The sequence below is a fragment of the Candidozyma haemuli genome (assembly GCF_002926055.2).
Source record: "Candidozyma haemuli strain B11899 chromosome Unknown K_2014730914, whole genome shotgun sequence".
NCBI lineage: Eukaryota > Fungi > Ascomycota > Pichiomycetes > Serinales > Metschnikowiaceae > Candidozyma > Candidozyma haemuli.
In genome coordinates, this window is record NW_020289910.1 from 14,361 (window position 1) to 41,205 (window position 26,845).

Below are 26,845 nucleotides of genomic sequence, written 5' to 3' on the forward strand. Positions count from 1 at the left end.
AGATGAAGAAGAAGAAGAAGAAGAGTCAAGAATTAGTTTCTGTTTAATGCCTTCTTTTTGAAGTTGACAAATTGAAGATGATGAATAAGAAATAAATGAACTATGAAAGTGGGAGAGTAGGAAGGTAAGGAACTAAGAAACTGACCTAGCATCAAATAGAAAAGGAAGCTAGAGAATGGGTAAGAAGAAAGAAAGAATGAAGGAATGAAAGTAATGAACGAAGAAAAAGAAAGGAACTTAGTTAATATGGAACTAAGGAAGAAGAGAAGTAGGAAAGTAAGAAAGTAAGAGAAGTATGAAAGTAATGAAGAAGAAAAAGTAGGAAAGTAGTTACTTATAAAGTGAAGGAACTCAGGTAATGTGGAACTATAATGATGAAGATTACGGAACTTAGAAGTTAAGAAAGAAATAAAGAATGAGACTAAGAGACTAAGAGACTAAGAGAGACTTAGAGAGTAGGAAAGAAAGAAAGTAAGAGAGAAAGTATGAAAGTTAATTAGAAAGTAAACGAACTCACTGAATTGAAGAAGAGTAGGGAACTTAGAAGCTAAGAAAGAATGAATGAATGAGACTAAGAGACTATGAAATTGAGAAATTGTGCAACAGAGTAGGAAAGTAAGACAGTACTGAACAAAGAAAGTAGAGAAGAAAGAAAGAAAGAAAGAAAGAAAGAAAGAAAGAAAGAAAGAAAGAAAGAAAGAAAGAAAGAAAGAAAGAAGAAAGAAAGAAAGAAAGAAAGAAAGAAAGAAAGAAAGAAAGAAAGAAAGAAAGAAAGAAAGAAAGAAAGAAAGAAAGAAAGAAAGAAGAAAGAAAGAAAGAAAGAAAGAAAGAAAGAAAGAAAGAAAGAAAGAAAGAAAGAAAGAAAGAAACTTAGAAGGACAGTCTCATTTGCATTTCTTCTATATAAGTTGAAAAGAGTACTTTTAGAGGAAGTATATATGGAAGTGGAAGTTGTGATAGAAGTGGACGTAAGTATGTCATAAGAGACGAATAGCTTCACTAAACAAAGTAGGGTTGTTACTTGCCGTTTCTCTACTTCCCCTAAACTCTCAAATGATAGTAATACATTAAAAACACTTCTTAATGCGCCCTGAACAAGGAAAAAAAGAGCTCTCTGGTTATTTTATTCACAATGTGTAGTTGGAAGCTTGGTTTCTAGTGTTTTGTCAATGTACGTCTGGAAAAGGCACCACTCAGTTTGAAAAGGATTTTTGGTGTCAGGTACTCTAAGTGGTCTTTATTTACTTGAAAGAAGTTAAAAAAAAAAAAAAAAAAAAAGAAGCATGTATTCAATTATTGCCTTACCTTAAAGCCTTCTGTGGATCTAGAGTTGTACGTCACTAAACACTCAAGTAGGAGTATGTACTTCTACAGGAAATAAACCCAGAAGCTTCAAAAATACCTTAGAACGCTCCCAAAGTACCCAAATACACCGGTCAGTGGAACTTCGTTTCTTAATAATACCTCCCTTTGAAGAATACTAGCCTTCCTCTTACCATATATAAGACTTAGAGATGTTCACCTAAAGCACACAAGACGAGGTTTCTTCGTTAATTGAAGGCATCGGGGTTACATTTAAATGGCTTCAGACCACTTTTCTAGTGTTTCTTGACTTCCCTTACCTTTAAGGCTTCTTCTGTGGATATGTACTTAAATGCTCTTTGAACACCAAAGAGGTCCATTTAACCCAACAAAAGTACTTCCTGAAGCTCCAAAAATAATTAAATATACTTCATTAGCCCTAAAAAACTCCTATTAATGGAACTAAACTTCTGAAAGATACCTCAATATGAACATACCTCAACCTTCCTTTCTCCATATATAAGCCTTAGAGATGTCCACCAAAAGGCACCAAACTTCAGAAAAAGACACTACTTTCACTTCAAAACAGCTCTCTTTACCTCTCCAAAGCCAATTCAAACACCGTTGACCTTTCTGGCCCAATCCCCCAACCACCTCCAAATGCCCATTTCGCAGCCATTCAGTCCACCCACTGAACCCCACCCAATTCCACCAAACCTCGTCCAAATCAAACCAAACTAACTTCATTCAAATCCCCTACTCTCCAGCTTTCCATTCCATTAACTCCCATTAAAATCACCCCAGAACTGCCCAACATACACCAACCTTCCCTCACTCTCCATACACTCATTTCCTAGCACCACTAAACCCCCACCTATCCACCGCCCCAGCCAGCCAATTCCAATGAAACTGACACGATAGACTAAACAAAGTCCGGGGATTCCAACCATACCATTAAATTTAAATTCTGACCATTTTTACAGAAGTTGGTGGTGGGTATAAGACCCGTACACCAGGTATATACCCTTCGAATTTCCATCTACTCCATGTCTTCAGCCAGCCACACCAATTCCCCAACTTCCCTGTCCTCTTCCGACTCAGAAACGCTGTCTGAATCTGACGCCCCCTCGTCCCTCCTCCAGAAACCAGTTTTCGTCAAAAAAGGCCAAAAACCGGTGAAATCCAACCCTTCAAAGCCAAATCACCTACTTTCCAAAGCTGAGTTCCAACAAGCCCTAGCATCAAAAGAAGCGAAAAAAGAAACATTCGATGGCGTTGAAGACGTCGACGACGTTGATCCTGAAGGCGAATTTCACGCCTGGAAGCGTCGAGAGGCGCAAAGAAAGCAACGAGATGAGCAGAGAGATGAAGAGGAAGAAGAAGATGGAGAAGGACGGAAAGTAAACAATGGAGCGTTTTATAGAGACGTTGATGAGAGACTTGTAAAGAGAGAGTTTCGAGATGTGGAAGGTGGAAGTGGAGAGGGGACCATTCGAGGCCAACGAGGTTTAAGCCGGGGAGGTGAAGAGGAAGGGAAGGTAGAGGAAGTGAAGTTAAGGAGATTTTGTATGGAAAGAGACAAGGCTGGAATGGCTGATTAGATTGATTGGTGAAGAAACGAAGGCTTAGGGAAGGCCTTAAGGTGGAGATCTGAGGGTTAAGGATGGAAGGTGAAGATCTGAAGAGTTAAGTATCTGAAGTTGAAGATATGAAGAACTGAATGTTCATGATCTGAAATTGAAGATTTTGAAGATTTGAAGATTTGAAGAACTGAAGGTTTAAGGTAGAAGAATTGAAGGTTTAAGGTAGAAGAATTGAAGGTTTAAGGTTGAAGAACTGAAGATGAAGTTGAAGAACTGAATGTTTAAGATCTAAAGATATAAAGGTTTGAGGTGCTTGAGTTGAAGAATCGAAGGTTAATGGAAGGCCTTGAGGTGAAGAATTGAAGATCTGAAGGAGAAGATTTGAAGAGTTAAGTATCTTAAGTTGAAGGATTGAAGATCTTAAGTGGAAGAATTGAAGATCTTAAGTTGAAGAATTGAAGGCTTGAGGTTGAATACTCGAAGCCTTAAATTTAGGAGTCCAAGTTGAAGATATCAGAGTTTAAAAGCCTGAGGTGAAGATCTGAAGAGTCTGAAGAGTTAAGAATCTGAAGTGGAAAATGATGATCTAGAGGTTTAAAGTTGAGGAAATGAAGGTTTAAAGTTGAAGAATTGAAGGTTTAATATGTTGAAGCTGAAGCTTTGTTATCTGAAGGCTTAAGATCTCAAGCTGAAGGTTCAAATCCGAAACTCTGAAAGCTTAGGAGTCCCGAGTTGAAGATCTAAAGGTGAAGATCTGAAATTGAAGTTTATGAAGCTGAAGACTTGAAGGTTTAACATCTAAAGGTGTTTAGGTGAAGATTCGAACTTGGATATTCGGATTTAGGAGCTTCAATGGAAGACCGAAAAGGTTTAACGTGCTTAAGTTGAAGAACTGAAGGCCTTAGGTTGAACATTCGAACGTGAACATTCGAAGTTCTTAACTGCACTAGCTTAATTCGAAAATCTGAAGGTTTAAGATCTTAAGTTGACGATCTGAAGGTGAAGAGTTCGTTTTGGAAACCTGAAGGACTTAAGTTGAAGACCTGAGCTTTCACCAGTTTAACTGAGCCTTCAAAAGTATGATATTTCAGTGGAAACCTGAAAAGACGTTCAATCAGGTCAGTTTAACGTTCTTTGAAGACGAAGTACTTGCTGGTTTTTGAGTATATTTAACTGACCAGGTTGAACCTTCTGGACAAAGGCCTCTTAAGAACCTATTGGATCTTCTTAAACGATCTTGAGATACGCTTAAGTTCCTTAAGTTCCTGAACTGGCCAATCAAGGGCATCTTTAAGTTTCCAAAGAATCAACTTTCTTTCATTTCTTTGAAGTTTCCATTTTTTGACTCTGATGGAAATGCAAAGAGACGTTTTAAGTGTTTTGGAGAAATGGCACTTTTTGAAGGAACGCCGTTTGAAATGGAAGTTTTCAGTTGCAAAGTTGGAAAATCAGGAACCTGAATTTGATGAATTTCCTGAATTTCAACGTCTTTTTAACTAAACCTCTTTATTGTTTAAGATCTACAAGAGATCTCTGGAAATCTCTTAATTCTGTTAAGTTACATCTGTCGTTTGATGATTTTGGCTTCTTTTACCGAAAACAACCAAAAGAAGATGATACTTCTTCCACTTTTCCACGCCTACACCTTCCTTTTCTTCTTCTTCATGATTCGTATAAACCCAGGGAAAGTCCCCGGAAATGCTAAATATGAATGGTACCACGATCTTCAGGTGACAAAGAAACCACCCTCCAATCGGAAAACAGAAAACCAACAATCACCAAGGAACTCGCTTGGCTGTGCTGGCCTTCCGTCCAGAATTGAACAACAAATGGAGTAACACAAGGGGAATCATATGTAAATGGAGAGTCTAGGAGAGCGCCAGATCTCTGTAATCAGCAACCTCTCAAGGAACCAGCTTGCACTGAATTGGCAGTGAAGTTAGGGCTTAGAGAGACGCTGATGGCGCTTCTAGGGCAGTTAATGATGGACAGGAGTGGTTTGCAGTGTGAAACTGCTTTCAGGGGACTAAGAACGACCTCAACCGACCTCAAACGACGTAAACGTCGTTTTCAGTCATTTTCAGTCGATTTCGGCAAGTTTCGGTCGTTTAATCAACGAACACTTCGTGTCCGTTGATTAGCACTCCGACAGCTTACCCCCCACCAAAACTCCCTGCCAGCTATAATACCGACTCATATTCACATGGTGCTTCTTTGCCGTCCCAGACTCATACATCGAACACCCATAAAGACTAGCATATGGAGGCGTGTACAAATGCAACAGAACAGCAAAATCACTCGTCTCGTTACTGATCTTATGAAGCCCAATGTCATCCAGAATGTACCCAACTTCGTCTCTCTGCAACGTACTCACCAGTCTAGGCTTCATTTCACCCTCTCCATCTGGCATATCGTAAAGCAGCTCAGTAAGTTCTCCCTTAAGTATCTTCATGCAACAATGAGCATTGGCGTGGTCGTGAATGGCACTTCCCTTGCCTGGCAGCCACACCAAAATCAAGAGATTGGCGTTGCCGTTGATATTGACAATGCCGTTACGAGTGTACCCTTTAGAGGCATCACTCAAGGCGTATTTACCCCAGTGGGCTTCTTTCGACTCGTAATTGGCCATGATGTTTTGGATATGCTTCACGTCAATGTCGTCCAGAGCGAGGCCCTTGGAGGTACCCAAAACAGCTCTGAGCTCGGCGATGAGGTCGCCGAATTCGTTTTCTAGCACCAAGTTGTCGTCGTTGCCTTCTTCTTCCTTGTTGCCGAAAGTGGGCACTGGTTTGAGGAGATGGGGCAGAGGCGATGGAGTGATGTTAACGCTGAGCATGGCTGGAAAATTTGTGTTGTGTGGCGTAGATAGGTGTGGTTAGCAAAAAATGATGAGAAATGGAGGCAGAAAGTGGGAAAATGGTGGTCCTTATATAGTGCTCGAAGGAGGGGAAGGGGGTAACCACGATGGAAACACATTGTTTATGCATGGTGGTACCTCTATCATGCGTCGGCTAATATGTAATGTGTCAAGGGACGGCTTCTGATAGGACCAGGGCCGCTCAGTACCTGCCGGATTGGGAATGTGTACTGCAGGTAAGCGGCCCAGCGGGGCCGCTGCGGTTGGCTGATCGGCGGTTTCCTAATAAGGCAGGATGGGTTAAATCGTGTAAAAAAGCGCAATGTCGGGAGGCGTGACTGTATGCAGGAGAGTGACCGGCTAATGTATGAAGCGGACCACGACATGTCGTTTCACGGAGAGAGAGAGAGACATATGCTGGTGACGGGGCAGCGACATGTCGTTTGTCGGACAGAGACATTTGAGTGTCGGGCGGAGACATTTTGGGTAAAAACCTTGTATCGGCATTCCGATGAAATGTCGCGCGTCGGTGATTACCCAATTAGGAAGCGGCCCGGGCGGCCTGGACGGTCCAGACAAACTGATAAGTATACACGAAGTGGATGTTGTAAGGGAAGAGGAGTTTGGCTATTTTTAAACCTGGAATTTAGTTCTGTGGAGTTGCTGACGTGGCAAGACCATGTTGGGTCTTTTTCTGGATGTTTTTGGGCCGGTGGGGCCCGAGTTACGTGGAATTGAAAGAATTGGCGGATGTGAAAGTGCATGAAACGGCATTTTTTGGGGGTTTACGGGGTTGATGGAAGTTTCAAGTTGATGGCTGTTTGGTGGAGGTGGTAAGGGTTCCTTGGGTTCCCTGGTAGTTCAAATTTGGTGGATATTTATTGGGTTGAACTTAAAGAGCACTCTATATTTCAAAGGAAGTGGAAGAACTTACTTTTTAAAGATGAAACGGTCATTCTCTTAACTTCCTAAAGATCTTAAGAGGCCTAAAGAACTCCAATCTGCCAAGCGTTGACTTGTTCTTTCCTTTGAAGACCTCCATGAACAGCCAAAACCACTTCAAGAGGCAGATCCAGATGTCTACTTCTCTTCTCCAGGTATATTATATCATTTCCATGCAATAAAGGCGTTGCTTTCATCCATTCATGAAGAATTCGAACTAGTGACTTCCAATCTATGATCCTTCTACGTTCCAGTTCAAATCATATACTGAAAAGTACATCAACACTTGAGATCACCATCAAAGCTTCAGAAAGGCACAAAAAGATGTTATATATCCACTTTCTGACTTCCACTTCACCTTCCTGACTTGCTGATCAAACTCATACTTCTACTTGTTCTTTGTTCATTACTTCCACTTCCACTTCCACGTCCACTGATATATAGAGGTCCATCAACACTTAACAAAGAGACATATCAGCACTTAAAAGAGGTATAATCTGATACTATTTCATTGTTTCCACTGGCCCGTAACATTTAAAGTCCTCTTTGTTCCTGTTCATTGTGTTACTTGCACTTCCACTGATCAATGAACCTTTATTGCTCCAGTACAGACTATAAGTCCAAGACTCAGAGATTGATAGTGAAGCCTTCAATATCTCTCTTGCTGCTGGAATTGGCTGGAAAGTTCATCTTCCACAGGCGCTTCTTGGCGATGGTAGTGTGGATTTGATATCTTCATTACACAAAAGCAAAGAGGTCTCTCACTAGGAGCAAGTTTAGGCGTTTCTGATGGAGATAAGAAAACAAGAAGTGGAAACGTGAACAAATGGAATGGTAGACTTTACAGATAAAGTCATTTTGACTGGGAATACCACCACAGAAGCGCCAGTGGATGAAGAAAGATTTATATAAGGAAAGTCGATGTTTCAATGAAAAGAGGTGGAAAAAGGTTGTTTGAAATCCTTAAGGTTACCTTTAATTGACCAGACTCTTCTAAACTTCACCACATGGTCACCTTCCAATGAAGTATCATAAGTTGCAAAGAATTGGTCCAGAAAGATATCTTTTAAGATCCAGACAACTGTTCACTTCAAAGTGGTACTACTTAAGAGAGATCTTTAGTGTTCCATATACTGAGTAGTCTCACTACCAGAGATCTTCTCTTTCTCTTAAGACTATCTCTAATAAAGGAGCGTTATAAGATCCAGAAGGCAATGTAACTAAAATGATACAATAATTAAAAGAACACTTTCACTTATCAACATATACTAAGTACTCTTTCTACCACTTAGCACAGACTTTCCCTAATTCTTTCACGTCTTCACTTCTTCCACCACTGGACTTCAAAAAACCTCTAAAATCCACTGGAACCCGCCATTCCATCAATAGAACCCCCAAAAGACCCAAAACTCCATAATTTCACCATTTCTCGTAATTCCCTAACTGCCCTTTTCCATGACTCACTCGGTGACATCACCTCCATTTCACCTTCACCATCCACACCGCCTCCACTTCCTCTTCGTCCCGCCCAATCCAAAACCCTACCCAACCTTGAGCACATTAAATCGCCGTAGCTGACAAAAATAGACTTTACACCAGACAATGCACTAAGACGGTATCTGCATCTACGAGATTTTTAACCTTTCAACGGCGGGCCCTAAGCCGGAGCCGAAGCTTTTTTCGGTACTTTTTCAGTGTCCTTCTTTTTTGACATTTTCAAGAGGTTTACTTCGATTGATTTTAGATGGCTGGCCACGGCCCTTGACCTGGCGGTCAAGGACCGATCTGTCAATGCGCCTCCCTCGCCTAACTCTATAATAACGCATGTCAACGCACGGCCTGCTTGGCTCTACCGGTCCCACCGGTCTCATTCGGTTCCACCGAGGACCTCGGTGGGTCACCCCCGGTTGAGCCGCGCACGACCCTCGGCAACCCCCACGGCACCTGCCTATTCGGGCAAGTCAGCCTCGGTTTGCACGTTGCCCGCCCCCCTCGGTGGCCCACGCTGACCCTCGGTTACCCTCGGACCCCGTGGCGGTACCTACCCAATCCGGCAGCCAACCCACCGGGCCTCCACATTTCTGTGGCGTCACGCCTCTTCGCACAAATGTTTCACTTTTTTCTGACTCTTTCCCCCATCTCCTCTCAACTATAAGTACCACCTCAAATCCCCCCCAGAAATCACCCAACCACTAAATTTCCAACCCTACTATATGCGCTTATGACACCTCCCCCCAAACCAACCCCTCCCCCGCCCCCACGGCAAAAACCTCGCCCCCACGTTCCCCCTGAAGATTCATCTTCTGAAAGTACCTATACAAACTCAGAACTCATCCAAAAAGCTTCTTCCAGGCTTCGAAACTTCACCGAAAACGCTAAAACCTTTCTTGTTGATGGTTTCCACCCCGTTTTCTTCGCTCCCGTCATGGGAACGTCCATTTCAGCCAACATTCTATACTCATTTGCGTTCCCAGCCCGGTGGCTCCAGATATGTGCTTATATAATGGGCAGTATTTCGCTTTTGATCTTTATTTTGGCGAGTTGTTCGTTTTTATTGGCTCTTTCACGGAAAGACGGCGTTTGGACGAAAATCCATAGAGATCCCCAGGTTGCGCCGTTCATTGGCTGTTTTGTCATGGGATACACTGCCTTGATGATGTTTCTTCATTCTATAACACGAGGATCGTGGATCTGGGCGCTCTGGGGCCTCTGGTGGGTTGCCACGGCGTTGCTGGTGTATTCTGCGTTCTTGACGGTGTTTTTGGCGCTTTTGGCGAAACATCGTCACTTGGACCGTCTGGTTGATTATAAAGATATCTCATTTACGTACCTTTTGCCTGTGGTTACGCTTACTGTGGCGGCGCTGATGGGCGGGAACGTTGCTGAAGACTTGCCGAACGTCCAGGTGAAGGTGATAACCGCCGTGGTGCTGTTTTTGATGTGGTCAGTGGCAGTTTTCTTTGCTTCCATTATCACTACGGTGGTTTATTGGCGTTTGTTTACTCATAAGATTCCTGCTACAGCTGCAGTGTTCACTTTGTACCTTCCCATTGGGTTTTTGGGCCAGGGAGCATATGGAATTCTTGTTTTTGGAAAGAATTGCGTTAACATGCTTATGGAGAACCACGACGAAGTGATTCTGTCGAAATATACCACGTTTATCCACGAAGGAGCTGAAAAAATCGGTGCTGATATTGGAAACGTTGCAACCATGATGGCTGTTTCAATCATGGTTTGTTCAACGGCTGCTGCATTGTTTCTTATTGCATTTGGCTACTTTGCTACGTTTCTAGCAGTAGCTTCCACCCTTTCCAAATCACGCCCCTTTGCCAAAAAGCCAAACCTCGATTGTATCAGAAACAGCAGCAAATCGCCGGCCATGAGGTATTTCGACGGCATGCTCAGGTTTAACCGTGGGTTCTGGTCCATGACTTTCCCGCTTGGAACGATGGCCCAGGCCAATATCGAGCTTTGGCGGTTATACAACGGTTTGACGGCGTTCCGCTACATGTCGGCAATTTACAGCATGACGCTTTTCTGTATCACCATTGGGTGTCTTTTTGGCGTTGTTATGCGAGGAATACAGATGCTCACGGCGCCAATTGAAGATACAGAGTCGAAGGAGACCGTCTGAAGAAGGAGTTGTTTACGGCACGAATTACGAATATAGCATAGGGCCTGCCACCGGCATGGCCAGACGAGATGGAGAAGGAAGGAGAAGGAGGTTTTTGACGTTGGTGGTTGAAATTGAGTGTTTATTTGGCCAGGGAGCGTTGATGAATTGATTGGAGGCTCTGGAGTGTTTGGAGTTTGCTTTGCGTTATTTTGGTGTTGAGTTATTGCCGTTTGACGTTGGTTGACGTTGGTTGACGTTGATCTTGGTATTAAAGCTTATGGTTACTTTTCACCAAAACATATTCAATTACTTGCTCAGCAAACCTCGTCCAAAGAATCAATATCCACTCTTGGAACCATCAATGAGTTTCAGGAAACTCCCTGATGCTGCTTTGGTTTGCTACGTTGACGTTGGTCTGATTTGGGAGGTGATTGACCTTCTGCCTATCTGTATATATAAGGCCAGCCAACGTCATCCAGCAACACACGAAGAACACAACAAAGCATGAAAGGCTGCAGAGAGTTCCCTTTTCATATCCTGAGTTGCCAGGACTGTCTATTTCCGGTGGTGTTGGTGTTGGTTTTGATGTTGGTTCACATAAGTGTCCATTTTTCACTTCCCAGACCTTTTGAGCCCTTTCAGCATCCCCAATTTCACCATCCACTCTGTCCCTTCCTTCTCCTTCCTTTCCACTCGTCGATTATAGAAAAATAGAGCATTTTCATGAGGATCCAAAGAGGGTTTGTACTTTCGCAGCCATTTTTTCACAAACAGCTGAAAGTTCCAAAAAACTCCAAACCAACTACATCCAGATGTTCCATCCAAATAGGCAAGTCAATTCGACGCTATTGGAACTTTCGCCAAGTGATTTTCTGGACCTGGAGGTGGAATTGACGGAGGTTTATCTGGGTTTGGAGGAGCAGTGTGTGCAGGAACATCATATCGAGAACCAACCACAAGTGCATGAACATTTCACTTTTGGAGGTTCCCTGTTTGTTTTGAAGACCGAAGAGACACGTAAAGAGCTTCTTGAGATCTTTGGGACTACAGAGAATCCAAAAAGTATGGAAATTGATGGAGGTTTGGCTGAAAAAGCTCGTTTTGGTGATTTTGATGAATTTGACTATAACTCGGTCAGTTTTGGTTCAAACAAAAATCTAAAAGCATCAGACGATGCGCTCTGGTCGAAAGTACTAGGAACTCAAAAACTTCCAGAGAAATCGGTGGTGTTGGTGGCAAAACAAATGGCTGCAAAATGTGAGATGAAGGTGAAGAAAAGAGTACGGCTAGAGGGAATTACCGGATCAGGAAGGTCCAGGCGGTCGACTCCAACGTCACTGGCCAAGTCAAAAACAGCTCTGGAAAGTTTGAAACAGCCCAGCAGCCCCAAAGTGCCAGTTGACGCTTGGGTGTCTGTCTCTTCTAGGAAGGTCAAAGCGAAGGTCCCAAACGGGAAACTGCCGCTCCCAACCAAACTCAATTCTTTCAATCTGCTTCCTAGGACTCAGAAGAGCCCAAAACGAAGAACAAAAAGGGAATTGGTACCATCAAAAATGAACATTTCCCAAGAAATAGCCTCTTCCACGCAAAAAGCCAAGACTCGCGACCGCACTTATGAACCTCGCACGACCCCCAAACCAAACGTCCCAGCCACGTCCCAACCAAAGCCAAAACTCACCTCCTATTTATCTCTGGCCCTCCACATCGCCATCCCCTTGGCGACCCTCCTCTACTTTTCCATAGAACCCCTTTTGTAGCGTTGGGATCATTAAAAATAGAAGTCTGGTCACGTGACACATCAACACTTAATACATAACAGCGAAAACCCACTTTCCAAAAAACTCCAACTACTCCAGTTTCCTGCAAAACCCTCCCAAAAATAAGCCTATATAAACCTCGGCATGCCCCTTTCGATAGTCGTGCCCGACCCGGCGTTCCACCCGTCCGACACCGACCTCGACGCCCTCTACATCAACCTATCCACCACTTCCAAGCGAAACACGCTTTTTTCCGGTGAAACCATCGAAGGATACGTTTTACACCGTTCCACGATATCCCCAGCCCCTAAGAACGTGCAAGTCTCTTACAGTTTCGAAAACCACGCCGAAACAGGCCTCAAACCGGTCAATCTGGACGCTGACGAGGTTACAGAGGTCAGAGCGGAATTGGTCGCCCAGGGAACGTCAGAGATTGAAACCAAGGCTGAAAACGTGGCCATGTGGCGGTTTAGTGCTGTGGTGGTGAGTCCCAGGCTGAAATTGGGCAAAGCGGTGACGTTTCAGGCTCTGATGATTGATGCGTGTGTTCCAGCGAATGGAGGTATTTCTGGACCGAATGGAGGTGGCGATGGCGCCAATGGCGAGCTGGAGACGTTGGAAGAGGCGAAGGAAGCGTACGGCCCGAAAACGGTCACGGCCAGTGAAACGCTTCCTGTTCAGTTGGCACTTATGATGAAACTTAAATCTACGAAACCTGGCGGAAGGAACGATATTCTTCTTAGTTCGTTGAGCATTGAGGCTTCGGAAGATTTGCTTGGGTTTGCCGCTGAAAAACGGTACGCAAATTTACTGTTTTCGATATTGAGTCTTTCGGTCGACTTGCCTTCTGGAAAAGTGACAAAACTCTCTTGTATGGATCTTCCAGCACGGTTTGGTATCCACGACGTCACGTCCATCACTTATAGACTCGTGAATAACGTGGAAAACCAGTTAAAAAACGAACAGCCCGAAACGACCCAGCCTTTCTATATCACCCTTGAATTCCAATTGGAAAACCTCAATGGCTCCGTTTATGAACAAATTGGGTCGAAAATTCTGAGTTCATGGACTCCCATTCTTGATTTTGGACTCATGGCGCCGCCCATCAGCAACTCACTCAAGTCATCTTCAAACATTTCCCATTCCCAAATGCAACTGCAGTTTCAAACGCCCCAAAGACTGCGTTCGTCGCAAAGTCTTCATAAAAAAGCATACCTCAGCACGCCCACGTTCAATTCGTCGCCCAACGTGCCGTATATCAACGCTCCTGGAACTCCCACGTCCAAACTGACATTTGCCATTCCACAACGAGTGAAACTGCCAAACCCAGCGCCAGGCAGAACCCAACTGGCAAATGCACTTACACAAGTCGGCCAGAGCCAGCCAGTGATGGGCAAATCAGCAGCCAAACGTAATTTCCGTTCGCTTCTATCTCAGCAACCTCCCATGTCTTCGTCAGCTGTAACTGTCAACCTTACAACTACAAATAACACATCGCTTTCAGGCTTACGACTTACGTTTCTCGGCAAACTCGACGTGGAACTCGGCAAAATAGCTACCCTCAGCATTCAGGCGATCAACCTTTCCCAGCGAACGCTCCACCTTTCGTTGATTGTGAAAAACCCACTCAAATTCAATCCTGTTTACTCCACCAACTACGGCGCCACCAGCAGTGTCTCGCTGTCGAACGTTCTCAGCGTGAAAGAGACGAATCTGCTGAAAGTGCTTGTTCATAATCGTCAGCTGCTTTATAACCAGTACCATCAAAATAAGCTCGAAACGTGTGGAGTGATTATGTTGACGAACGATGTTCGGCTCGGACCAGTGGAACCCAACGCTGTTTTCGAATCTGAATTTGACATTATTGGTATTTCCAAAGGAGTTTTCAGTCTTCAGGGACTTAAGATTTTTGATATTTCTACGGGAGACGGCATCGATTTCGGCAAGCTCATGGAGGTTTTTGTAATATAATAAACGAGAAGAAGAAGAGGAAGAGAAAATGAAGAAATTGAAGAAAGAAGTTTCAAAAAAGAAAATCCATCTGGCGATGGATTTTGAAAAAAGGGGCGAGCTGGGAATTGAACCCAGGGCCTCTCGCATGTTTGTATTGTCAATCTGGTGAGCCAGATCGTCGCCCAAAGCGAGAATCATACCACTAGACCACACGCCCGATTTGATATGCAAAGAGGTTATGTCAGTAACAGTACTGTGTTTTGATGAAACATTGATATTTCCATATTTTAAGTATTTCATTGGATAGACCTGGTTTGGAAGTAATTTTTGTAGAAATTTGGGCTTTCCAGCTGGCGCGGTTGTGGAGATAAATGGGTTTAAAGTTATTTGAGTGGAATGGCTGCAAATGGGATACTGATTTTGCGTCTTGTTTGTTTAAATTATTTGAAAAGCAGTTTGAATTGTTTTTATGTATTCCAAGATGCCCTAGAAAAATTTTGGTGCTTTTGGAGGGTGAAATGGTGGAAATACGTGTACCTCATTGGACATATACCAAGAAGGAAACAACCCACACCAATTTACAAACAAAGCATCATTTTCTTGGTTCTATTGAACTTTTTGGGTTCCTTCGAACGTCCTTTTTACTATGAAGCTCTACTTTTACTTCCAATCTCTCCAGGTATCTTTCAATGGCTCATTCTGTGAAAACCATAGAGAGACAGTAAACCACTACGTAAGTCAGGAACAGATAGTACTACGCAATTCGTTCTTTGGCATCCTATATAAGTACCTACGTAGTTCCCAATTCTTCTACTTTTAGAGCTCCACTGATAGCATGCCCAATTTCACATGGCTATTCCTCTTCCTGGTATATCCTATGGAACCACCCAAGTACCTACAGAAGTAACCATAAATAAACCTAAGAAACCCTTCCATTTACCAATTTAGCCTATTTTCAGCCGTTACCGAACAAATTGAAGAATTTGAGGCCCAGGTTGTCAACTATTTCTGCCCTCTCTCCTCCATTAACCAATATCCACCAAATACCACACAACCAGGGAACCAACAATCCAAACAAACCTCTAAATAACTCCATTCCACTCAATTCCACGTCCTTTCCACCACCCAAACCTTCTTCACCACCCAAAACCTCCCAAACAAAAAACACTCACCAAGTCTACCAAGTGAGCCATATCAGCCAAAAGCAGTCAGCAGAAGACCAATAAACGACCAAAAAGACCACGAAAACCATCAATTTCTCCCCTACGCAGCTCTAAACGTAAACTTAATCTGTTAAAATCATCAGGTAAAGCCACCCTTTACCATTACCTTACCTACTTCTTCCTCTACCACTCCATCTACACTGTCTACTATACCTCCAGTAAACTTCGCCAAACCTCTTCCAAATCCACTCAAAATCGACCCAATTCCATTACTTTCCACCTTCTTCGCTTCCCCTTCCATTCCCCTTCTCCTTTCATCCACCACATCCACTAAATAAACCTTCCTTCCACAAACCCACCTCCACTTCTCCCACCTCCAACTCTCCAAGTTCCTCTTCCACTTCAACCAATAAAAAGTCACCCTCTTTGGTCCACAAAACCAATCCTCCCGTTCTTCCCCTTCCTGATCAAGCCTGACCACCGGAAGCCGCTACCAGCCAAACTTCCACCAACCAATGCCCAACCACCACCAAACGGCACCCCACGTTGGAGCAAACCAATAAAAACAACCACCCAACCACAGCAAAAACAACAAACGTCAGGTCTTGGCATTTTGGAGCCGTTTATTAAACGTACATTATCTCAAAGCACGAGGGTCTTCGTCAGTAACCGCTTGGAAGCACCTCGGCTAATTGGGGTGTATTTTTCACTCCAACAACAAAGATAAGACAACCCAAACTATACAATTTGGCCCTTTCAGGTCCCCAGACCTGGAAGGAAAGTACCCCAATTGCCCTCCACTTCCATAAACTGTACTACCTTCCCTCAAACCCCCATTTTGCAGCCATTTCACCACCTCCTCCAAACCAACCACTAAACCTCTACGACCATGAAAACATCCACAAAACCAGCTCCTCCATCACCCACGTTGTCCCGAAAATCCATATAAACCCCAGAAATCCCAAAAAAAAAAGCAAAACATCATCTCATGGTCTCTATCTCTCAAATCCTTAACAACGGGTTGCTTCTTACGTCCCAGGCGGTCTTCCAGGACGTGGCAACCCCCAACCAGGCTGCTACAGAGCAGTACAACTTGATCAAACAGTTGAACGGCGCTGGGCCATATATCCAGCACCCTGGCTACGGAATCTCTCCAGATGTGCCTGACCAGTGTACTGTGGAACAAGTCCATATGATCTCCAGACACGGCGAACGGTACCCATCCAAATCAGTTGGAAAACGGTTTGAGGGTATCTATGAAAAGATCAAAAACTATAACCAGACGTTTGTGGGCGAATTGGCCTTCCTCAATGACTATGAGTACTTTGTCACTGATGAGAACAACTATGATGAACTCACCACTCCGTTTAATGCCCAGGGGCCTTATATCGGTTCAAACAACGCTTTAAACCATGGCGCTGCGTTTAGAGGCCGCTACAACGAGCTTTTCGAAAGTCTGGATGCTCCTTTGACGCTTTTCACTACTGACTCCAGAAGGTGCTTTGCTACGGCCAGGTACTTTGCCCAGGGACTTTTTGGCGATGGCTACGGCAACGATACGGCCAGATTTGCTGTTCTCCAGAAAGAAAGACCTCTTGGAGCCAACACTTTAACGCCTAGCTTGGGTTGCAGAGCTTTTAACTATACTGATCTGGTCAACGAGCACCAACGGTATAGCACGAGGTTTATCTACCAAACTCTTGACAGAGTACTCAAGGGAAACGAAGACTTCAACTTGACCATCAACGAATTGCACAATTTCATTTCCTGGTGTGCCTACGAGATCAACGTCAAGGGTTCTTCGCCCTTCTGTAATGTGTTCAACACAGAAGAGTTTGTCAAGCTCAGCTACAACCAGAACCTCTTTTTCTACTATTCCATGGGTCCAGGCTACTACATGACCAAAGCCATAGGCGCTCCGTTTTTAAAGGCCACGCTTAAGTACTTGAAGGAAGATAATCCTCCCCAGAAGGTAGCTTTATCGTTTACTCACGATAACAACATTGAACATTACCTTTCTGCGCTTGGAATAACTGAAGAGGAGTTGGATCCACTTCCAATTGACTACGTCCCGTTCCCGCTTCCATACTCCAAGTCCAGGTTGCTCCCTATGGGCGCTAGGTTGTATACTGAAAAGTTAAAGTGTGGAGAGGACAGTTTTGTGAGGTTTATTTTGAATGACGCTGTGTTTCCACTTAAGGCGTGCCAGGACGGCCCAGGCTTTTCGTGTAAGCTTTCGACGTTTGAAAAGTACGTGGAGAAGAGATTGGAAGGGGTGGATTACGCCCAGCAGTGTGAGTCTGGAGATAGACCAGATGAGGTGAGTTTCTTGTGGGATTTTGAGACTGAGGATTACTATAGTCACCAGGTGACGAAGAATTAGAGGTTGATGTGGATTTAGTGTTTAATTTATGTGTTTTGTGGTGGGAGTGTAGTGGTGGAAGAAAGGGAAGTGTGGAATAGAGTGTTTTTTGGGTTTCTTGGAATATAGAAGGAAACGATGAGCTTGTGTGCATTTGGATGGTATATTTTGTGAATTGTTGGTTTTAGTAGGAAGCTGTAGAATGGTATTAGATATGAGCAACAAGAGGTATAATCAAAAGGTATAAGCAGGGAGAGGCATAAACAAAAAAGAGTATGTATATATAATTAGTTTTATTATACTATATTTTTTTGTGTATTGTATCATATATTCATTTTTAAGGCTCTTATTAACATAGCATTGTTTTATGTTCGACATATCAGTTAACAGGTAGTATCATCGAGTTGTATGACTATTAGATGGCAAATAGTGTACCAAATAAGAGTATCTAGAACGGTATCAATTGGTTCTTCGTTGTTTTAGTGCTATGGTTGTTGTGTAGAATGTATGTGTTACTATGAACTGTCTTTAGAGGAATACCATAAGACTATATTACATCTACTTAAAATGATAATAGATTTTTTGTATAGTTTATTTGAAAAGCTTTGAAAATCAATTAATCAAATCACAATAAGTAGTTTTCTTTGTAATACTTATGTATATTACTGTATATCATTCCTTGAAGAGTAAGCATCTGGCGATACCTGTTACAAAAGCAGAAGAACAACACTTAATTATACAAAAAACTTCCGTTTGCCAATTCCATTCTTTAGTAAAAGCAGATTTGAGCTGTTTAGCCCAAATCCATAATAAATGGCTTGTCAGTTGCTGATCAGTTCCTTTCTAGTAATACCAAACAAGCTATTCTCTTGATGAAACATTAAAAGATGTATAAAAATAACAAAATGTGTAGAAACCCTCTTCTACTCATCTTCTTGAATTATCAGTAAATTCTAATTACTTCAGTATTTACCTTTACTACTTGTAAGTTACACCTGACCCTAAATAGTATAGTAATAAGAACCATCAACATCTACCTGAAACACTCCAATTGACAATCCAACAGCTCTACTTACAATACTTCTACCTTCAATAAATCCAAACTTCCCCAGTTGCTCTTTGTAGCTTCCCTTGTTTAATACTACAATTACCCATTCACCATAAAGCAAAGGCAGCACCAATACACAGCTACCCACTACTTATTAGTCTATCAAAGCTCCTCCAGTAACTTAGACAATTCCTGGTACCCAAAACCATCCATTCACTCCCAATTGACCTTCCAAGAAATCCACATCTTCTTATTTATCCTCTCCATCAACCCTCCATTTCCAACTCTACTTCCTTCCACTTCCACCAAATAACCACCCTGACTCCACCACCTCCCCCACTGACTCTTGCACCTCCAATTTCCCCCAAAATCACCAAACCCCAAAAACACACAAAACCAAAGAACCACCAAATCCACCAAAACCAACCAGTATCCACAAAACCTGGAACGGCCCTGGAACGGCAACCAATGGCGAGAAAGAGCCGAAAAAAGGTAGCCTCTACAATTCGGCCCCGACGAATCCATTCCAACCAACGAAAACCTCAAAAAATCAAACTAACCTTAATATCTGGACCCTCTGGTTTCTGCCAAATGGCTGCGAAAAACGTCTATACCTGGCACTCTCGGTAACGCCGGGTTATCTCCGGTTATCTCCGAGAAATTACCACTCTTAAACCCTATACCACGTGACCCGAGTCACCTTCCATTCTAAAACCACCCTCCACGCCACCCCCACCCCTCAATCCTTCCTTTCCCATGGCACTAACCATCTGAAGCCGTATAAGCGAATGGCCCTGTCAGACCAAAAAAACGAGGTCTTATATGCAGGATTTTCCAGCCTTCCCAACCATCCACACTTTCCAAACCCTCCAGCAACTCCCCAATTCTTGTCCAATTTCTTCCCTTCCAGTACCTTCCAATGCCTTGGTTCCCCCAGAAACACCTCCTTTTCCCCCTTGCCCTCCTCTTTTTATCCCTCGCCCTTCCAAACCTTCCCCTCCTTTCGTCCCTCACATCAGGTGCGTCGCACTATATAAGGAGACAGGTTTCCCCAGGTTTCCCACCAATTCCCACTTTTTTCAAACCCCCAATGACCGACCTCCACTCAATCGCCGCCCAGTTGCCGCTTCCCAAATGGACGCAAACGCCTGAAGAAATCTTAACCGAAACAAAAGCGTTGATTGCAAAAGACGTGGCCTTCCATGACCAGATAGCTGCCATTGAAGAGCCTACGGTGGAGAATGTGTTGATTCCTACAACTAATTACGAAAACAGCGAGTACTTTCCCGTGAATAAGCTCACGTTTTACCAGTACGTTTCGCCAGATAAGGCGGTTCGGGATGCATCAACAGAGGCAGAGAACTTGTTGGACCAGAACCTGATTGAACAGAACTCGAGGATTGAGGTGTTCAGGGTGTATAAGAAGTTGTGGGAGAAGATCAAGGATCTGGACGTGGTGGATGCGGAAACGTTGAAGTTTTTGGAGAAGACGGTGAAGTACTATAAGAGGAATGGGTTGGACTTGCCAGAGGAGAAGAGAGACGAGGTGAAGAAGCTTAAGTTGAGGTTGGCTGATTTGCAGACGAAGTTTTCCAAGAACACCAATGAAGAGAATGGGCATTTGGAGTTTAGTTTGGAGGATTTGGACGGCGTGCCGCCGCTGGTGATTGAACAGTTTGAAAAAACTGACCAGGGGAAGTACAAGGTGACGTTCAAGTACCCAGATATCTTGCCGGTGTTGAAGTATGCCAAGAAGGAGGAAACCAGGAAATTGGCGTACGTGGAAAACCAGAATAAGGTGCCTGAAAATGCTCCAATTTTGAAGGAAATTGTGGAAATCAGGTTTAAACTCGCTAAGCTTTTGGGCTACGAAACTTATTCTGAGTTTGTGCTTGAAGAGAGATTGGCCAAGAACCAAAAGACTGTGCTTTCGTTTTTGGACGACTTGAAAGGCAAATTGAGTCCTTTGGGCGAACAAGAATTACAGAAAATGAAGGCCTTCAAGAAGAAGTACTTGGAGGCTGAAGGCTTGCCTGCTCAGGATGAATACTTTGCTTGGGACCACAGTTTCTACAACAACTTGCTCTTGGAGCAGGAGCACCAGGTGGACCACCAGAAAATCTCTGAGTACTTCCCGTTGGACCAGACCATCTCGAAAATGCTTGGTTTCTACGAAACCTTATTTGATGTCAAGTTTGTCAGCGTGGACAATTCCGATTCCGGTTCGGTGTGGCACCAGGATGTTCGTAAGTTCGCCTTATTTTCCAACATCAAGTACGGCGAGCCAAAGAACGAGTTCAGAGGCTGGATCTTCTTTGATCTCCACCCTCGTGAAGGTAAATACACCCACGCTGCTGAATTTGAACTCGAAGCAGGCTACGAAAAGGCTGACGGGTCCAGACAAACGCCATTCTGTTCGTTGGTGTGTAATTTCACCAAACCTAAAAGCGACAAGCCTTCTTTGTTGAAACACGACGAAGTGACCACTTTCTTCCACGAATTGGGCCACGGCGTCCACAGTTTATTGTCCAAGACCAAGCACGTCAGATTCCATGGCACTCACGTCCCTAGAGACTTTGTGGAGTGTCCATCTCAAATGCTTGAGTTCTGGACATGGTCTCCTAACGAACTTAAGGAATTGTCTTCCCACTACGAAACTGGCGAGCCTCTTGCTGAAGATTTGCTTGATAAATTGATCAAATCCAAGCACGTCAACACTGGGTTGGCCAATTTGCGCCAGTTGCACTTTGCTCTTTTCGATATGAACCTCCACACGATCGCTGAACAAGGAAAAATCGATTCTGTTGATCTCGACAAGTTGTGGAACGAGTTGAGAGAGGAATTGACTTTTATTAGTAACGGTGGAGTCACTGGAAGAGGATATGCCACTTTTGGTCACATTGCTGGCGGCTACGAGAGCGGCTACTACGGATACTTGTACTCGCAAGTGTTTGCAACGGATATCTACTACACTCATTTCAAGTCGGACCCCATGAATGTGGAAAGAGGATTACAGTACAGAGATACCATTCTCAAGAACGGCGGCTCCAAAGAGGTGTTGGACATCTTGAAGGAGTTGCTTGGCAGAGAGCCCAACTCGGAGGCATTCATGGCGGAAATCTTGGGCTCCGCTTGAGTGTTTCCAAAAAATTTAATTTGCAATTTAGATATGAAAGCTTCTCGTTGTAGTCATTATTTCTCTTCAGACTGGGTCTCGAAGGGAGTAAGGTGGGCAGTACCCTTGGTCCAAGAGACACCGTCGTAGGTGATGGTCTTGACGGCGTTGACAATGTCATCAAGAGTGCCTCTCACCTGCTTGGTGGAGTCTCTCTCTCTCAAAGTGACAGAGTTGTCCTTGACAGTATCGAAATCGATGGTGATACCGAAAGGAGTACCCAACTCGTCGTTTCTAGAGTATCTCTTACCGATGGTGGCCGAGGAGTCGTCGACCTTGAAAGGAAGCTGTGCTTTTCTCAAGGCGTTGGTGATCTTGGAAACGAATGGAGTCAAGTCGGAGTGGGAAGACAATGGAACCACCAAAACCTTGGTTGGGGCAACCAATGGAGGCAACGACAAGACGGATCTGGACGAGTCTTCTGGTCTGGCCCAGAAACTGTGCTCGAAAACGGAATAGATGATACGTCCAAGACCAAAAGAAGGTTCAATGACGTTTGGCGTGAACTCACGAACGTGCTCTGTTCTCTCGACTCTTTCAATCTTGATGAGTTCGCTTGGAACTTCCACTTCCCCTTCGACGCCTGGAACCTTGGTGACGATCTTGCCAGTGTCAGCCAACTCCTTGGCCAAGTCTTCCAATTCACACTGAGTTCTCTCAGTCAAGAACTTCGTCACTGGACCAGCGTCTTTTCTAAACTTAGGACCAAACTTCTTCTTGTCAATGTCAACCTCAAAGTCGTTCACCTTTCTTGGCTCGTCCAAAGGCTTTCTAACCACAAGCTTCTCGTTGGTTCTGGCAGAGTGAACAGATAAATCGTACGCTGATCTGTCGGCACAACCCACACACTCAACCCAACCGTAAGAGGTCTCTAATTCAGCATCCCAACAGTCAGAAGCGTAGTGGGCCATTTCGTTCAGCAAGTGTTGTCTGAATCTGCATCTGTTTGGGTCCACACCGATTTTAAGCAAAAACTGGTAGATTCTGGCCATAAAGTAACCCAAGGTTTCGTTATCAACCATCTTGGACGAAACAGCCTCGCCAATGGTCTTTTCAACCAATTCGTTCGAACCAGCTTCTTGGACAGCTGTAGGCAAGAACTTCAACTTCAAGTCCTTGATTTCAGCAAAACGTGGGTGGCTCTTATCTTCTGGATCCACAAAGTGCTCGATTTCAGCCATCAAGAACTCTCTCACTCTCAACAAACCAGCACGAGGCGAGATCTCGTTACGGAAAGACTTACCAATGGAAGCAGAAGCAAATGGCATCTTTTCATTGTTAAACTCCAACAACTTGGCAAAGTTCAAAAACTGGCCCTGCGCAGTTTCAGGTCTCAAGTAACCCTTCAATTGGCCAGAAGGTCCAATGGCTGTCTCAAACATCAAGTTGAACTCCACTGGAGGCTCCAATGGACCACCGGTAGCTGGGTTGTTGATGTTGTACTTTTTAATCAACGCACCCAAATCTTCGCCAGAGTAGCCGTCAATCTGGTTCAACACACTCTCGTACTCAGCCACAAGCTCATCGTCCAACTTGACGTTCTTGATCTCCTTCACCTTTCTCTTTCTCTTCTTCTTATCGTCCTCCTCTTCTTCCTCGACCTTCTGACCACGTGCAGCCTTGTCACCCTTCAAACGGGCCTCCAACACTTCCTCCACCAAATGGTCAGCTCTGAAGATCTCACCTGTCTTCAAGTCTCTACACATCCAGTCAGAGAACTTGTCCACATGGCCAGATGTTTTCAACACCTCGTAAGGAGTCAACATGGTCGTGTCGACCTCCAACATGTCCTCTTCCAAAATAAAGTGTTTTCTCCACGTGTCGACGATGTTGGCCTGGAAAGCACATCCTGGAGGACCGTAGTCATATAAACCAGAAACACCGCCGTAGATTTCGAACGCTGGGGCGAAAAAGAAGCGTCTTTTGAGCACTTGCTCCAAGGAGTCTCTGGAGAACGGGACGGCTGCTTTTGATGACATGGCAGCTTTTTGGATTAGGGTTCTGAAGCGTAACAGATTGGGGGTTTTAGGAGGGGAGTAGTTGGTGGAATTTTTTTTCGTGCTTTATATGTAGTGAAACGCAGGTCACGTGAGGAGCTTGAGTCATCGGACTCTTCCAGTGACGGCCACAGCCGGCACGGGAAGATCAAGATAATACAGGTAAATGGGTAACGGTCAATTACGCCCTGGGGACCGACTCCGAGGGGAAAATCTGTTCTGGTGACTCAGGGGGTGGAGATATTTGGGGGTTGACTGACCTTGATGTACTGCATATAGGACACTGGGCACCTCTACCCCCAGTTTTTCCTATATCGTCACCAATTCCAACGGTGACTTATGTTCTTTGGAATTTTTATTGTTATATTCTGTTCTTGCCGTGGCTTTTCTGGCCCTGGTAGTGTCAATTCGTGACTAACTTCAGTGTGGTTCCTGTTTACGTGACTCTTAGAATGCCCTCTACATGTCATTTTGCAGCCATTAATTGTCCATACCAATGGGCAATAAACAGGCTGAAAATCAGTCATACTAAGCTGGTTTCAAAACTTAAGACTCTGAGTCACCTTACCAGCACCTGTTCTTGTTCTTATGTACTTTGGTTCAAACATGGCTTGTATCCTCTGAGTCTTCAATTTGTACTAAAGCGTTCAACTGAAAAAGATGAACTGGCAATACCAAGTAGAGTGAAATGATGAGTAATTCATTTCTTCTTTCTTCTCCACGATCCTGGAACGGTTTGTGATGTCATTCTTCAGTATGTCAAGTTTAGACCTGGAATGTAGTGCTACAAATTGGAGGTACTAATGCCAATAGAAGTATAAACGGAAGTGACTGTTTAAACTTACTACTGGATATAATCTAGCGTCTCTTTTCTGAAAAATTCAGATATGGAAGTTCAAATCAAGTGGAACCTTCGAATTGATGGTACCATCGTTCTTTCAGTCTACACTGTAAGAGCATTGTCCTATTACAACATTAATTGGCTGTTCACACCTTTCAATAACACTCTTTACATCACTTTTACTTGCACCTTATGAAAACAGATGCCCTAGTTCAATTAAGTCAAAGACACTTCCTTCTGTATGATGTTGTCCAACAGCTAAGACCATGTCTTGTTGCCTACTCCAATGGACCACCTTCAATTTCCTATATACTAGGGAATCATCCTTTCAATTGAATTGGCCTTATTTAACTAAGAAAAATGCTTTCAACCCATCTTTATCCTCTACAGATTCCCAATAGAAGAATGGCTCAATCTGTCTACTCCAATCAGGTTCTCCATGGAAAATGGACACATAAAACAACACTGACTGCCAATGGGAACCAATGAAACACTCCCCACCACTCTCAAACCCCAAAATCACTGAAAATCCCATCCTCATAAAAATCAGACCATTCCTTGTATTCATCTTTCCTCTTTCAATTATGCATCTCCTACATAGACTCGCAGGACCTTGCAGCGCTAAACAACCTTGCGTTGACAACCCACCTAAGCGAACAAACTCCAGCCGCACCAGCCAGGGAGACATCCAACTTGTACGGCTTTTAGAAACTTTCTGGGAATTTCTTCTAGGCGATCTATGGCATTGCATAAAAGAGCAGTAAAAAATCGGCTCTTTTTACATTCTAGGCACGGTTTCAGTTGGACTTCATTTTACTTACTTGTATTCAAGAAGTAGAGACGAGAGTTCACCTGGTTCGTGAACTTCTTTGGCACTGGCAGTAACACCATGCCAAAAAGGGACAAAAGGGGCAGGATTTACCCAACATACTTGTGAATTTCCATTGCTGGAGCTCGGTTTTGGAATGCAGTGTTGGTCTGTCTGGTATGGTCATAGAGCCTGGGGACTCACTTGAATAAGCATGTAGAGAAACAGAGGAAGCTCTTGGCAAAGGCCTGGACAACCGTAGTTTCCGTATTTAAGAAAATACAAGGCTGGTGGTGGCGTAGACCTCAAAGAAGTCATGGCTTCTAGGTATTGACCTATCTATAGCATTCTGTACTGGCCTAAGTACTGTGAAGTGGTACGATGGGAAACAGGGGATAAATACTGACTCAGCATAAGAGAGTTAGGCTCATTGAGCTGAGGGTGGGTTTTGTTTACATTTGTTGACTTTGTATGGAGACGAAAGACCAAGATGTAGAGTCTGTTCTTGCCATGGTTATATGGCATTTGAGGGTCCTAGGAGGAAGCAGAGCAGAGGCAAAGGCTAGAGTCCTGGTCGTTGGTTTGGTGGAATTCGTTTTATTATTTATTTAAAGAGATTTGAATTTTGGGTATTTACAACTTCTGTGAAAATTGGGTAATGTTCCTCATTTTATATATTTTGTGTGGATTCTGAGGTTCAATGTAAATACACATAACTACCAAAAGATAGCAAAATAAAAAAAAAAGAAAATATAAAAAATCGAACCAAAGCATATTCAAGCCTTTTCTGATTATTCTAGCTTTGTTTTAGAGGCCCCTTCTTCCTGTTTCTGTTCAAAGCTGGAGCTACTGCTTTCCTACCTCTCACCGACCCATCAACGTCCACCACAGCTCAGTCATTTCCAGGAAAAGAAGGTAAATATTAGAAAATTGTTAAAATGGGAAACTAACAGCATAAATATCTCAAAATAACCTTAAAACTGCATTTTCCTTATGTAATGGTTCAACTGTTGGAGCCTTCCTTTACCGCTCACTCCAGCCAAACTGAGGCAACCAAGAGGTGGCTGAAATCAACTTAAAGGGCCTCTTCGACTCTGTAACTCACAAAAGCAGCAGATACCATGTATAAAAATTAACTTCTTGAAGATTTTCGGTAACTTTGGGTACTCTCACTTCCATCCTCTCCTACTGCCATCCCATATAGACTCCAAGTAGCCAAAAGACGCCACAGGAAGCCAGAAACAGCCCAGACAAGAGCATAAATAGTCAACTTGACATCTTCTAAATCAAGCGATGCGCCAGATACAATGAAAGTACCCTTTGACAGCTATTGTCATCTAAAAATAGGACATATGGAGATATCTCTAACTCTAACTCTTATTTAATGGAATCTACAAACCAACGGTATGTCGGCCTTGCGGCCTCCATACCTGTTTGTACT

At 43.7% G+C, this 26,845-nt stretch overlaps 6 protein-coding genes across 6 annotated transcripts; 4 read left to right on the forward strand and 2 right to left on the reverse strand. All coding sequences in view use genetic code 12, as the record gives it.

The window, feature by feature from the left end:
* Positions 1 to 4,099: 4,099 nt before the first annotated feature.
* CDG1 (Cdg1p) lies at positions 4,100 to 5,721 on the reverse strand (the record flags this gene model as incomplete). Its single annotated transcript, XM_025488984.1, has 2 exons — positions 4,100 to 4,195; positions 5,089 to 5,721. 2 exons carry the CDS (start codon positions 5,719 to 5,721, stop codon positions 4,100 to 4,102), a joined length of 729 nt encoding a protein of 242 aa, XP_025343646.1.
* A 3,466-nt stretch (positions 5,722 to 9,187) lies between these two features.
* Positions 9,188 to 10,318, forward strand: SSU1 (Ssu1p; the record flags this gene model as incomplete). The annotated part of the gene is made up of 1 exon (XM_025488985.1): positions 9,188 to 10,318. The coding sequence occupies one exon, from the start codon at positions 9,188 to 9,190 to the stop codon at positions 10,316 to 10,318; it is 1,131 nt and encodes a 376-aa protein (XP_025343647.1).
* Positions 10,319 to 12,201: 1,883 nt separating this feature from the next.
* Positions 12,202 to 14,028, forward strand: CXQ85_005390 (uncharacterized protein; the record flags this gene model as incomplete). Its single annotated transcript, XM_025488986.1, has 1 exon — positions 12,202 to 14,028. The coding sequence occupies one exon, from the start codon at positions 12,202 to 12,204 to the stop codon at positions 14,026 to 14,028; it is 1,827 nt and encodes a 608-aa protein (XP_025343648.1).
* A 2,133-nt stretch (positions 14,029 to 16,161) lies between these two features.
* Positions 16,162 to 17,556, forward strand: CXQ85_005391 (histidine phosphatase family protein; the record flags this gene model as incomplete). Its single annotated transcript, XM_025488987.1, has 1 exon — positions 16,162 to 17,556. One exon carries the CDS (start codon positions 16,162 to 16,164, stop codon positions 17,554 to 17,556), a length of 1,395 nt encoding a protein of 464 aa, XP_025343649.1.
* Positions 17,557 to 19,673: 2,117 nt separating this feature from the next.
* PRD1 (metalloendopeptidase) lies at positions 19,674 to 21,719 on the forward strand (the record flags this gene model as incomplete). Its single annotated transcript, XM_025488988.1, has 1 exon — positions 19,674 to 21,719. One exon carries the CDS (start codon positions 19,674 to 19,676, stop codon positions 21,717 to 21,719), a length of 2,046 nt encoding a protein of 681 aa, XP_025343650.1.
* A 56-nt stretch (positions 21,720 to 21,775) lies between these two features.
* On the reverse strand, positions 21,776 to 23,737 carry GRS1 (glycine--tRNA ligase; the record flags this gene model as incomplete). Its single annotated transcript, XM_025488989.1, has 1 exon — positions 21,776 to 23,737. The coding sequence occupies one exon, from the start codon at positions 23,735 to 23,737 to the stop codon at positions 21,776 to 21,778; it is 1,962 nt and encodes a 653-aa protein (XP_025343651.1).
* Positions 23,738 to 26,845: the final 3,108 nt, after the last annotated feature.